The following is a 13166-nucleotide window of genomic DNA, read 5'->3' as shown; positions in this document are numbered from 1 at the left end:
GCCTCACCAGCCTGGCCCCCGAGGCCCCTCCACTGGACCCCAGGTTTGGAACACTGCAGACTGCCAACCACGCGGAAGTGGCCACCAGGAGGAAGCAGCGGCCATTGGGGCTCTGCCATCATCTCATCAGGGCAGAGGGGCGGAAGGAGAGGCCAAGAAGTCCGTTCCTCCTGGGCCCCTCCAAGAAGTCCTGGATCAATTCCTGATGGGTCTTAAGACCCGCAGTCCCTCGCCCCACTTACCCTTGAGAAACAGATTTTCCAACTGCCTCAGCAGCTCCGCGCACTGATTCAGCTGCTCCTGGAAACCCTCGGCCACACGGCAACCCACGTCGCTGGCCTCCAGCAGCTCCTCAAAGGCCTTGATCATGGCGTTCATGTGCCGACGATAAACGACACAGATGCTGTGGCTGTCCTTAATCTGCTGTCGTTGAAGGGAGAGCTCCCTGGCTTGGGCCTGAACTAACGAATCATATCTGATAAAAAGAGGGAAAAGAAAATGCTTGGACCGTTTTAGAATTGAATTTCCACGGCTTTAACACTAATTGGAGAAATGACAGAGCACAACTTGAAAAGCCTGCAGCTATGCAAGTATCTATACTTTTAGAAAACTTGCAACTGTGCAAGGCCACTCCTCCTTCGATTTCAAAACAGCCAACAAATGCTGGAACAAAGGTTGTTCTGCAATATTTTTAACCTTAAGAAGCCCCCAATTAAAGTACAGATTGGCAAGGACTCAGGAGAACAATTAGTTTCCACTCACTCTTCAAAAATACTAGTCCGAATTGTAGAAACGAGTGCTCCAAGGGTCGGGGGACCCAGCACAAATTCTCACGAAGGACAGAAAAGAAACTGTAAGGCAGGAAAACAAAAACAGGACTCTCTCCTCTCACGTGAAAGGTCAGAGGATAATCATAATCCTAACTACCATTTACGGAGGGTCTACGACCTGTCAGCCACTGAATTAAGTGTTTTTTTTATAAGTTATCTGTTCCTCTCAATCTCGCAACAACTGTATGAACACCCCATTTACAGGAGAGGAAACTGACTCTTGGACATGGCAGGTTGGTTAAACAGTGAAGACTTCTCACTCAAACACAGCTCTGCCTTCAAAGCCCAACTCTGTTATCTGCAGTGAGGGGGATGGACCTAGAGTCTGTCATACAGAGTGAAGTAAGTCAGAAAGAGAAAACCAAATACCGTATGCTAACACATATATATGGAATCTAAAAAAAAAATGGTTCTGACGAACCTAGCGGCAGGACAGGAATAAAGACGCAGACGTAGAGGATGGACCTGAGGACACGGGCAGGGGCAAGGGTAAGCTGGGACGAAGTGAGAGAGTGGCATGGACATATATACACTACCAAATGTAAAACAGATAGCTAGTGGGAAGCAGCCGCATAGCACAGGGAGATCAGCTTGGTGCTTTGTGACCACCTAGAGGGGTGGGATAGGGAGGGTGGGAGGGAGACGCAAGAGGGTGGGGATATGGGGATATATGTATACGTATAGCTGATTCACTTTGTTATACAGCAGCGACTAACACAACACTGTAAAGCAATTATACTCCAATAAAGGTGTTAAGAAAAAAAAAAAAAAGCCCAACTCTGTCCATACAACACCGCCTCCTGATGCCACATCCGTCCTTCCCTATGTGAGCCCACAAGTATTAGGCGGCAGTGAGAAAAATGCAAGTTCAGGAAAGCGTGGCTCTGTCTTCCTTACCAACTGTGGGCGCAGGAAGCTGGCCACAGAGTGGCTTGCCAGAGACCCTGACCCTTCCGTTCGCCGTGTTCCCCGTTCCCTGAAACGATGATTGGCGACCACCTTCAACCCCACGTAAGCACAGAGAGATCACGTGACAGCAGCACTGCAGGTGGGGCCGGTTTAATGGACGAGAAAGAGCCCGAGCATCAGCACAGGGTACCGTGGACCGGACCAGCTGGCTCTGCGAACCCTCCCAGGCCACCTTCTCAGTCACGGCAGCCTCTCTGGGGCCCCGTTTCCTCACCTACAAACACACAGTTTAAGAACACCCCATTCTGGGCTTCCCTGGTGGCACAGTGGTTGAGAGTCCGCCTGCTGATGCAGGGGACACGGGTTCGTGCCCTGGTCGGGGAAGATCCCACATGCCGCGGAGCGGCTGGGCCCGTGAGCCATGGCCGCTGAGCCTGCGCATCTGGAGCCTGTGCTCCGCAACGGGAGAGGCCCGCGTACCGCAAAAAAAAACAAAAAAAAACCACACACAAAAAAACACCTCGTTCTCAGGTGACTGTGAGGGTTAAGTAAGAAAAATGCCTAACCAGGGGTCTGACCCAACTGCCTCTCACTAAATACCAGCTGCCTTCAACCACAGGGTCTGGGAGGTCTTGAAACATACACTCTGGCTCCTGACAATTCAAAACAATGTGTTTGTCTCAAATTAGTGTCCAGTGAAGGTCAGCTTTACAAATGATCCCATGTTTGTCGAATCTCGTGAAGCAAAACTGTATATATCTAGGCCCGTAAAACGTATCTTCGTGTCCTGAGGATTCTTCTCTTTCAACAAAGGCTTATTTCTCTAAGATGACCTTGAAGGGTAAAGATGTGGCCAGTATTTACTTTCCTCCCACCCTGCCTAGGACATCAGTTTCAGCACCGCCCTCTCCACGCTGAACCCCTCCACCTCACCCCCCCCCCCCCCCCCCCCGTCAGCACAGTAAAAGCCATTAACAGGGTTGGGGTAAACACTGCCATTCGGCAAACTTACTATAACTCATCAAGTGACTGGTATAAAACCTTTAACCCCGAGTCCCCAACCTGAGGAGGGCAAAACCTGCTTGGCCAGTTTCAGAAGACACAGACTAGTATGTGCACAGTCACTGTGCCTTGTGGCCTCACATGTCACTTCCCCGCAGGCGTAGCTGCCTTAACGGTGCCTTCAAGCCTTCCCCAGCACACACCGGACCCCCAACACAGGGCAGCATTCCCTTTTAGCTCGGGGGCGCCCATCTAGTGGCAAGTTGGGGAACTGCAGGCTTAAACGTGGGAGAAGACAGGTGGGACGTACCTTGAGGGTGAGAGATCTCTGAATTTATTCTGCAGGTTATGGATTTCACCGGAAAGTTCCATGTTCAAATTCTGCTCCTTCTGCAGCTCATATTCCTGGTCCACCAGCTGCAGTCTGACACTCTCCAGCGCCCTGCTGTCAATCATCTCTGGGGCCAGCGGGTGGAGGATTTTCATGTGTTTCACATAACGTACTCGGTGCAAACTTGAAAAGGTCATTTCTTCTTCGTCGGTACTGCCCTTGGACTTGTTCAAGCCGTCCTGGGCCCCTTCTCTCCCACACAAAACTGTGATGATGGCCTCACTGAACTGGGAGTGCTTTTGAAGCTGCATTATGAAGTTCCGGTAGACCTCGAGCTCGGTTTCCAAGTCACAGATTTTCCGTTTTAAGGTTTCCTTATCATTTGAGGTATCGCTGTTCTCCAGCTGATCGGTCTCAACCACACTGACTTTAGCGGAAAACTGACTCTTAGGACTCAAGTATGTAGCTACGGAAGTGGCATCTGGAAAGTCTTCAGAAGGCTTCTCTTCGCATGGTGGAAAGATGGCAAGGTCATCAGGCTGGTAAATTTCGGAGTCTGAAAATCAAAACACATTTATGTCGGTGTCTCCATCTCCACTGCTGAACTCCATCCCCTCGGTCCTTCCTCACAGCCACCGCCAAGCAGAAACCACTGCGGGAGCCTCCCACCAGCCCCTCTGGCTCTTGGCCTTCCCTCTTCCCTCTCAATCCGTCCTCTTCCTCAGAGCGACTGTTCTAAAAAGTGAATTCAACCACGATAACCGCCAACTCCCCCCTAAATCGAAACTTCTTCTCACAGCATCTGAGACCCTGCTTGATCTACTTCCAGGCAACCCCTGGCACCACCGACGGAGAGTCCCTACTAAATTAACCATAATTCCCTGCACACACCAGGCTGCTCACGCCTCCATGCTTTTGCATCTGCTGTTCCCCCTGCCTGTAATACACCTGGCTCCCTCCTTAACTCCTCCTCAGTGAACTCTTCATCCCTCAACACCTAGATCTGATTTTCTCCCCTCTGCAAGCCCATCTTCAAGCTATGCAAAACAGTCACTCCCCTCTGTGCTTCCACAGCGCCTTATACATAACACCCGAGACAGACGTACCATGTGCTCGGTGCTAGCATATGACTGGCAATTGGCTTATTCGTTTATTTACACAGCACTTAGTTACTTGGGTTCCTCTCTCCCTCCCTGGACTGCAAGTTCCTTCCCAGCAGGGACTGGCCTTACATCTTCACATTCTCAGTGCCTTGTTCAGTACCCAGCCCAGACCTGGTGTAAATGAAGGGCTGAAAAAATACTGGGGAATGAGTGAAGGAACATCAAAAACCAGTAATTCTAAAATCCACAGCAGATGAGAGTCGTCCTCTCATTTCCACATCGACGTGTTTCCGGGGATGCCATGATGTCCCCTGTAGCAGGCTGTTCCACTGACTCACAATCCTACCAGGAAACATCTCCTTACAGCTACTTTAAATCCCCAGGTGTGTGGCCGAACTCCTGTGGGAGGCAGAATGGTACTGCAGAAAGAATACGCAGCTGTGAAGCCAAAGAGAAGAGGGCGCATACCCAGCTTTGCTACTTGCTGGCTGCACAGCGTTAGGCAAGTAACTCACTGCCCAGAGCCTCAGTTTCCCCAAAGAGATGTCTTATGTGCTTGTTGTGAGGTTTCAAGGTCGGGCCTGAGTCTAGAGCTTCTATCCTTAACCACATACCACAATGCCTGCTGTCCAGGGAAAGCTCAGCTCAATACAAGGAGTGGTTTGAATACTTAAGAAGCAGCAGAATATAGTAGAAAAACCCATCTCTGAAATCCAATGGATCTGGTTTCAAACTCTGGCTCTGCCGCTTACTAGCTGCGTGACCTTAGGCAAGTGACTTAGCCTCTCTGAGCCTCAGGAGCTTCATTTGCAAAATGGAGAGAACATCAATTACCGCGAAGCCTAAGGCTTCTGTTTTGTTTTCAGGATCAAATGGGACAATACCCGCAAAAAGGCTAACAGTGGCTGGCACACAGCAGCGAAGGAGACCAACTAATACGAATATCCTTTGCTTCCCTGAAGGTGTTCAAAGATGGAAGAGGACGCCTATCGCAGGAGGCTCGCGAGCAAAGGCTTGTGGACTTGGGGCAACACTGCCAGGGCGGCAAGGTGGGTTGGATGAGTTGACCTAGGAGACCTCTCAGAAGGAAAGGCACCTACAAACCCCTGTCAGGCTGCACATTCCAATTTCTGGGTTCTGCGGCTGCTCCTCGTGGCTTTAAGCCCATTCTTGTTTCTCTGCTCATGATGCAAATACCATAAAATGCACTTTTTTATTTTAGAAAGCTGCTGCTACGGGACCTCAAGGAAGCACTCCTGATAGAGCATTTTTAGTGCACAAAATGTGTTAGAAAAACTCATCTCTTGAGGTGCTTTAGGGTGGAAACCACGTCATTCACCTGTTTCTCCAGTGTCTGGCATGGGACCTGGAGCAGAGAAGGTACCCAGTAAGTCCTGCTGGCTGAACGAGTGTAAGAGACACAGAGGGAGAAATCTCAACAAGGCTTTTTTCCAGTGAATCACACTCCAAGATAAGGAAATACCTTTGCTATAACAACCTCACGATAATGGAATTTCATGGCAAGACGTGATGTTCACGCATGGGAATAAAGATCAGTTTTGATGACTTTCGTTAAGTAAGCATGAGGCAAAGACAAATGTAAGTAAGCCCTGTACACGTGTCCTTTTGCGACACAGACTGTTTAGACACACACACATGCACGCGCACGCGCGCGCACACACACACCCTCATCGTGAGTGGGAGGTTCATCCTCACGTCCACACTTAGACCTCCACTTTAAACTCTGCTCCTTAAACACACTCAGACACTTGACACTCGTAATTTTGACTTGAGAAGTGTCCCTAACCAACAGCAATTTGTGACTTTGCAGAGGCAAGGATCTTCCTCCTAGGCTCCCAGGCCAGTATATGGCAAGTCTCACAGCTCACATCAGCATGGCGATGCGGCTTTGCATTCTCCGCTCCACAGCCCTCAATAAAGGTCCAAAGGAGGATTTTTTCATTAAAAAAATCACTGCATAGAGAGTGTGAGAGATGGAGGATTATAAGCCGTAGTGTACAGTGTGAACCTGCAGGTGTATCAAGGCGTCAGGACACATAGCTATGTGCTGGGACCTGGCCCAGGCACCCAGCTCCTCACCCATGCTGTCCACTTGATCGTCACAACAACCCTGTGAGGCATCACTCATAACCCCATTTTACAAAAGAGGAAATTGAGGTTTAGAGGTAAGAACTTGCCCAAGGTTCAGGGCAAGTAAGCAGCTGTCCAAGCCTGGTGGTCCAACCGTCTGAATACTGCCTCCTGATATATCCCTCCTGCAACCGGGGTCCCCATCTCAGGGGGGCATAACAAGGAAGGACAGTCCTCAACCCTTGATGTGAAGGCCAGTAATGACTGTGGCGCCCCCTTCCTCCATTTCTCAAGTTTCTGTCCAGGAGCTACTGAGGAAGAGCCAGCAGTGAGGCCATCACAGGCAGTACCAGCCTCGTGGAGGGCAGTCACTGAGCAGTCGCTACGAGACCAAGACGTGGCGGGCTGATGGGAATGTTCAGGAAGGCCTTCCCTGGAAAGTGACGCTTAAGCAGAGACCAGAAGGATGAGGCATCCGCTGGGCAACAGTTAAAGGGAGGAAATCGGGCTTCCCTGGTGGCGCAGTGGTTGAGAGTCCGCCTGCCGATGCAGGGGAAGCGGGTTCGTGCCCCGGTCCGGGAAGATCCCACTATGCCGCGGAGCGGCTGCGCCCGTGAGCCATGGCCGCTGAGCCTGCGCGTCCGGAGCCTGTGCTCCGCAACGGGAGAGGCCACAGCAGTGAGAGGCCCGCGTACCGCAAAAAATTAAAAAATAAATAAAAAAAAATAAAGGGAGGAAATTCAGGAGGAGGCAAAAGCACAGTAAGAAGAAGGAAAAACGGCCACTGATGCTGGGATCTGAGAGGGAAGGGGGGCTGCCCGCCAGTCGAGAAGCCGCTAGTAACCGGCTAACCACCGACGAGGAATCAGAAGCTGTCCCCAGGGCCATTCATTTACATTACAGGAAACAGGGCCGCTCGGGCCCTTCCCACAATTCAGCTAAGGGCACTTGATTATCTGGGGGCGCGGCTTCCTCCTCAAAGCCCAGCACGCGCGGAGGCCTGTGACCACGCATTCGGTGTACTGACTGCAGGCCTTGGGAAGCTTACGCCATTGGGAACAGGGCCCACAGCTCAGTATTCCCCCAGAGACTGTCTTTCCCCACGGCCACCCCATGACAAATTTAGGATCCTGAAGACAATGATTTCTTACAGAGTGAATCAGGGCCACCTTAATGGTGTTTTTTTTTTTTTTTTAAATTAAGAGGGGAAAAAAGAATCTAAGGTAAAAGAAAAAATGTTAGGCATCTGTTCGTGGTTGACTGGGATCATGAATATTGTTATTATTCTTTGTGCTTATTTGTATGCCTGCGATACTTCATAATTCTAAGAAGGATACAGCTTGCCTGGGGCCTTGCCCATGTCTCTGACCCACGTGACAAACCCCCAAACCAGGTGTCAGCTCAGGCTTGCCCCTCGTCCACCCCACCCCCGGGCAGCGGGAGGCCAACCGTGCACCTAACAACAGCCAGCACTGCAGGGATGCTGAGGACGGCTGGCTGAGGGCGAGGCCCCTGAGGGCAGGCCCTGAGTCCTCTGAGGCTGAACCACCAGAGCCCAGCCCGCTGCCCGGTAGAAAAGTGTCAGACAAACGGACTATAAGCTCCGACACCCTACTATACCTTGACTCTCAAAACCCTCAGCCTCCTCAAGTGTTACATGGCAACAGTGACCACGCCCTAGGATGGCTGTTGCAGGGCTTAGTAATAATTTTTGTATAAAACACCCCAAATGGTGCCCGACACAAAGCAGCTGTTCAAGAGGCCGGGGGGGAATTCTGACCGGTCTCGCAGCTGGCCTGCTGATCCCTGTCCCTTTCCTTGTCTCTCCAGACACACAGCGTGGCTTTGAGTCCTTCTTGCTCTCCCAGGCTGTCCTGGTCCTGGTAGGCTGCTCCCACGAGGGGCTGATCTACAGGCATCCACGAAGAGAAAGAAAACCAGATAAAACCACAGGCCTGAAACTTAGCCAAGCAACTAAGAAGGACACAAAGATACAACAGGGAAAACAAAAACACTGGGGAGGCAAAATGCAATTCGTAAGATAAAATTAATCTATCGAGCTGCCACAGCAGGACATAAAACGCATAAATATACTGCAGCTTGTCTGAAACGGTTCAAGTCCAGGCTCTTCTAAAACCATGGGTGAGAAAATGAATTCTATAGACTCATGCCCGCTTTTCCCAAGGAGAGGGGCCTCCGGGGCCTTCCAGGCAGCTGCAGAAGTAGCCCCTGGCTGAGGCACCCCAGGGTCTCAGCAAGAAATCAAAACATTGTTAAGCACAAAGTGACAAGCCCTGGGCAAGGTGCCAGGGCCCCTGTGCGGCTCAGCCACCTTTGCCGCGGTCCCCGCCCCAGGAGACAGGGAGCCCTCAGAAGGCGGAGACTGCATCTTCTTCCTCTCTCCCCCCTACACCCTGTGCCTGAGGCCAGGAACACAGCAGGCGCTCGGGGAACATTCACTGCATGAGTGGATGGCTGCCTGGATGGGTAGATGGATGGATGAAGGACGCTGGGAAAGGAAGGAGGGAGGGAAGAGCAATCCTACCAAAGCCCAACTTATCTTAAAACCTCAACTGTGGTAAACCCAAAAGAGAACCTAAGATTAAACAGAAAATACCTCTGGCTACGCGGCTCATCGTAAAAGCCATACGCACGGTATCATATACTAGGCTCCCAGAAACAGCAGAGGAAAAGTAAAGGCTCTGAAATCAGGCAGGCTGGTTCCGATCCGGGTTGGGATGTCGGCAACAGTGTGACCGCAGCCAAGTCCCTTTATCTCTGAAACTGCTGCCTCAACGATCAAACGGGAATAATTAGCGTCCCTGCCTCAGGGGACTGTCAGGAGCTTCGACAAGATCACGTACGTAGAGCGGACAGCGGGGCTCAGCCAGTGACGGGCACTCATTTTATTTTACCACCACGGGCAGGCCGAGGCCCCCAGTCACCTCCCAGGCCGGAACCGCTCTGAACACCCCCCGCTCGGACGCAATCGGCCACCCCTGCCTCCAACCCTTCCTCAGCAAACACTGCTTCTCCTGCAACCTCCCCAGGAGTGGATGCTTCTCTCCCTTGTACTATGGGCCTGGAAATGTGTGAGCACCTCTGCTCTTCAAGGACACTTCCAGACCATTCTCTCTCTTCCCTAAAAACTCCGGCTTCACAGCTCATGCTGTGAGACTACACCACTGACAACACCCGCCTTCCTGCAGACACCCACCGTCCCGATTCACGGAATCCCTCGAGATTCATGGCCACCGTGGCCCCCGACTGCCCTGCTCCTCTCCACCCCTCTATGGCAACCACCCCCCGCCCCCCTGAGTTGCCTATTCTTGTATCCAATTTCTCTCCTCCATTCTCTCCGGAACCCACGCCAGTAGCCCTGCCTGCTCCATGGAAACAGCGCCCTTCAAGGTCCCCAAAGGACTCCCCCAACGCTAAATCCCAAGGCCAAGCCCCAGTCCTTGACTTACTTGTCTCACTAGCATATCCGACATAGCTAATCTGCTCCCCACTCGGCTTCGGGAGGCCATGCTCCCTGGGCCGCCCACCCCACTGGCTGTTCCTTCTCAGGCCCAGCCTCGGTTCCCAGACCTACCTCCTTTGTCTCCAAGCCTCAGAGCTTCAAATACCGCAACATGCTGACCTGGGCCCAGACCTCTCCTCCAACAGGCATCTCAAGAGTTCCAAACCAGACCCCTGAGGCCCTCCGAGCCTGGCTCTCCTCAATCCTTCCACCTCAGGGTATGACATCCTTCCCATGGTTCACATTAAAAGTGATCCTTTAGGACTTCCCTGGTGGCTCAGTGGTTAAGAATCCGCCTGCCAATGCAGGGGACACAGGTTTGAGCCCTGGTCCGGGAAGATCCCACATGCCGTGGAGCAACAAAGCCCATGCGCCACAACTACTGAGCCCGCGTGCCACAGCTACTGAAGCCCACACGCCTCGAGCCTGTGCTCCGCAGCAAGAGAAGCCACCGCAATGAGAAGCCCGTGCACTGCAACGAAGAGCTGCCCCTGCTCGCTGCAACTAGAGAAAGCCCACACGCAGCAACGAAGACCCAAAGCGCAGCCAAAATTAAATAAATAAATGAATAAACAGATAAAATTATTTTTTTAAAAAAGTGATCCTTTAAAGCAGAGGCCTGCCTACTTTTCTTCAAAAGCCAAATAACGAATATTTGAGACTGCAAGCCCCGGGGTCTCCATCACAACTACTCAACCCTGCATCACAGCGCAAAGGCCATCACAGACAACGCGCAAATGAATGCAGGGGGCCGTGCTCCCATAAAACTTTACAAAAACCCACAGCGAGCCTGGTCCACAGGACACAGTTTGCCAATCCCTGCTTTAAAGCATAAGTCAGATCACGTGACTCCGCTGCTCAAAAACCCTCTGGCCGTTTCCAACCTTACCCGGAGTAAAAGACAAAGCCCTAGACTGCCTATGAGGGCCTAGCGGGTCTACCACCACCCTGACCCCTTCTCCTCCTGGTTCCGCCCGAATATCGCCTCATCGGGGAGGCGCTCTCTACGACTCCACGTACCTTAGCAAACCCGACCCCCGCTCCACGTTATCCGTGTCCTTCACCAGCTTTATCTCCCTCCACAGCACCGATCATTTCACACACGATACATCTGCTCACGGCTTACTGTCTTCCTACCCCTGTGATATACAAGCTGGACACAGACTCGGTCTCTTTTGTTCACTATCTCCCCAGTGCCTGGCACACAGGAGGACCTGATACATCCTTTCCGAATAAATACATAAAAGACCACTGTTGCCGTTCTTGTTATTGCATGCTGTTGTCATTCGCTTAGAGCAGAAGTTCAAAATCAGGAGTCAAGGGCTTCCCTGGCGGCGCAGTGGTTGAGAGTCCGCCTGCCGATGCAGGGGACTCGGGTTCGTGCTCCTGTCCGGGAAGATCCCACATGCCGCGGAGCGGCTGGGCCCGTGAGCAATGGCCGCTGAGCCTGCGCGTCCGGAGCCTGTGCTCCGCAATGGGACAGGCCACAACAGTGACAGGCCTGTGTACCGCAAAAAAAAAAAAAAAAAAAATCAGGAGTCAAGAGACGTGCTCTTGTGGATTCATGAGCGCTCTAAAGATGATGGACGGTGCTCCACGCATGAGAAGGCCCTCAGCCTCCCCCAGACTCTCAAAGGGGCAACATCTCTTAAGCACCACTGTCTCGGGCTAGAGGATCCCACTGACGTGCTCCCTCCAAGTCTAGGAGTCTCACCCTGATGCTCTGTAACCCCAAGGCTCTCTACATGGGGAGCTCCCAGGAGAGCAAAGACAGCAGATTCCAAGTGAGTAGGGAGGCAGGTCACTTCTAGAAGCCATAAGGTCAGTAGGGTTTAGAATGAGCCCCGAAGAACCCGAACAACTGCGGCCTGGCCATCCAGAGAACCTGCAAAGAGGACTGAGGCCTCCACAGATGGAGCCCCCAGACAACGGCAAGTGAAGGGGGCAGTGACCTCACAGGCCTGGGAGCACGCCCAGTCCCCCTCTGCCCCCTCTGGAATAAAATGAAAGCAACAAATGAGCTTTCCTTACCGTGTTCCCTCGATTGTATATTTGTCAAGAGTCAAGATTAGTCACTGCAATTCATGAAATTTATACTCAAACGTATTGCAATTCCAAACAACGCGGCTGACGTTTCTGGCCGTCCTGTCACACCGTTCATCTTCTCGCAGAGGATACGGTTTCCTTGGTGCTTACCTTTCAGGAGCGCTTTTTCTGGTGCTGGCCTCCCCTCCATCACTGCTTCAGCCAGAATTAACTTCTGGTGACGTTGCTTGTTGTGAATTTTACACTCCTTCAGCTCCCCCGGCTGCTGGGCCACCACCTCCTGGGGGGCAGGGAGCTGGCACACACCCCCTAGTGACCGCGATGCTTTTATCAGGATGGGCAAGCGGGACTTCTTCACGTCCTGAAAGTACACCCAGGGAGACAATGAATACACTTCCTCTGGTCGCACAGTCAACACACTCGTGCCAACCTTATAAAACAGGACTCAAAGTGCCTGTCCAGATAACGGCACCTCCGTTTATCCCCCGGCCTGCAGAGCTGTCTTGGCAGGTCCCTCCTCTGACTGACAAGTGCCAAGCTGTTCCTCCCTGACACCCTCTTAAGCCCGGCCGTGTCTCTCTGAACGTTCCAGATGCCCCCTACACGGCAGTCCTTTTCCCCACACAACCTTCTGGGAAACGTTTTCTAGCTCCTTATCGATTTCCTCACTTCCCACCCTCTCCTAAGCCTAAGTCAATCTGCCTCTCACCCCGCCAGGCCACCAGAACCACCCCTTACTAAGTTGTTTGGGGGCCACTAGGTGCCTAGTCCCATGGCTATTTCTCAGGCCCAGAGCTCCGAACCTGCCCAACCTACACATTTCTGACGGCCCACCAGCCCTCCCAAGTCAACTGAAAGCTGGGCTCCTTCATTCTATCACCCCAGGCCTGCATCCCGCAGCTCCAGCACTCAGACGACCTCTGTCTCGGTGAATCAGACCACCCTCCACTTGCTGCACAGACAAAAACTGGAGCCATTTTTAAAATCCCCTGAGGGAACCTGCACAAGCCTCTTAGACAGCCTCATCCACCAGAGGGCAGACAGCAGAAGCAAGAAGAACTACCAGATGCAAAGGCAGAGGGCTATGTACCAGATGAAGGAACAAGATAAAACCCCAGAAAAACAACTAAATGAAGTGGAGACAGGCAACCTTCCAGAAAAAGAATTCAGAACAATGATAGTGAAGATGATCCAGGACCTTGGAAAAAGAATGGAGGCAAAGATGGAGAAGAGGCAAGACATGTTTAACAAAGACCTAGAAGAATTAAAGAACAAACAAACAGAGATGAACAATACAATAACTGAATGTAAAATACACTAGAAGGAATCAA

The 13166-nt window shown here is 51.9% G+C and overlaps 1 protein-coding gene across 7 annotated transcripts in view; it reads right to left on the bottom strand.

The window, feature by feature from the left end:
* CDK5RAP2 (CDK5 regulatory subunit associated protein 2) overlaps positions 1-13166 on the bottom strand; it is a 182118-nt gene that overhangs the window by 37681 nt on the left and 131271 nt on the right. For 6 of the 7 annotated variants that reach the window (XM_082843508.1, XM_082843511.1, XM_082843509.1 and 3 more), the window contains 4 exons: positions 11986-12196; positions 8047-8175; positions 3052-3628; positions 243-475 (listed from right to left, as the gene is read on the bottom strand). In XM_082843508.1, coding sequence (XP_082699634.1) covers positions 243-475; positions 3052-3628; positions 8047-8175; positions 11986-12196 — 1150 coding nt within the window. The remainder of the gene's footprint in view (positions 1-242; positions 476-3051; positions 3629-8046; positions 8176-11985; positions 12197-13166) is intronic. The other variant, XM_082843510.1, reaches the window with a different exon arrangement.

The sequence above is a fragment of the Leucopleurus acutus genome (genome assembly GCF_964270905.1).
Source record: "Leucopleurus acutus genome assembly, chromosome: 7".
Lineage (NCBI taxonomy): Eukaryota > Metazoa > Chordata > Mammalia > Artiodactyla > Delphinidae > Leucopleurus > Leucopleurus acutus.
The sequence above is the reverse complement of the archived record's forward strand: the minus strand, read 5'-3'. Positions and strand labels throughout refer to the sequence as shown.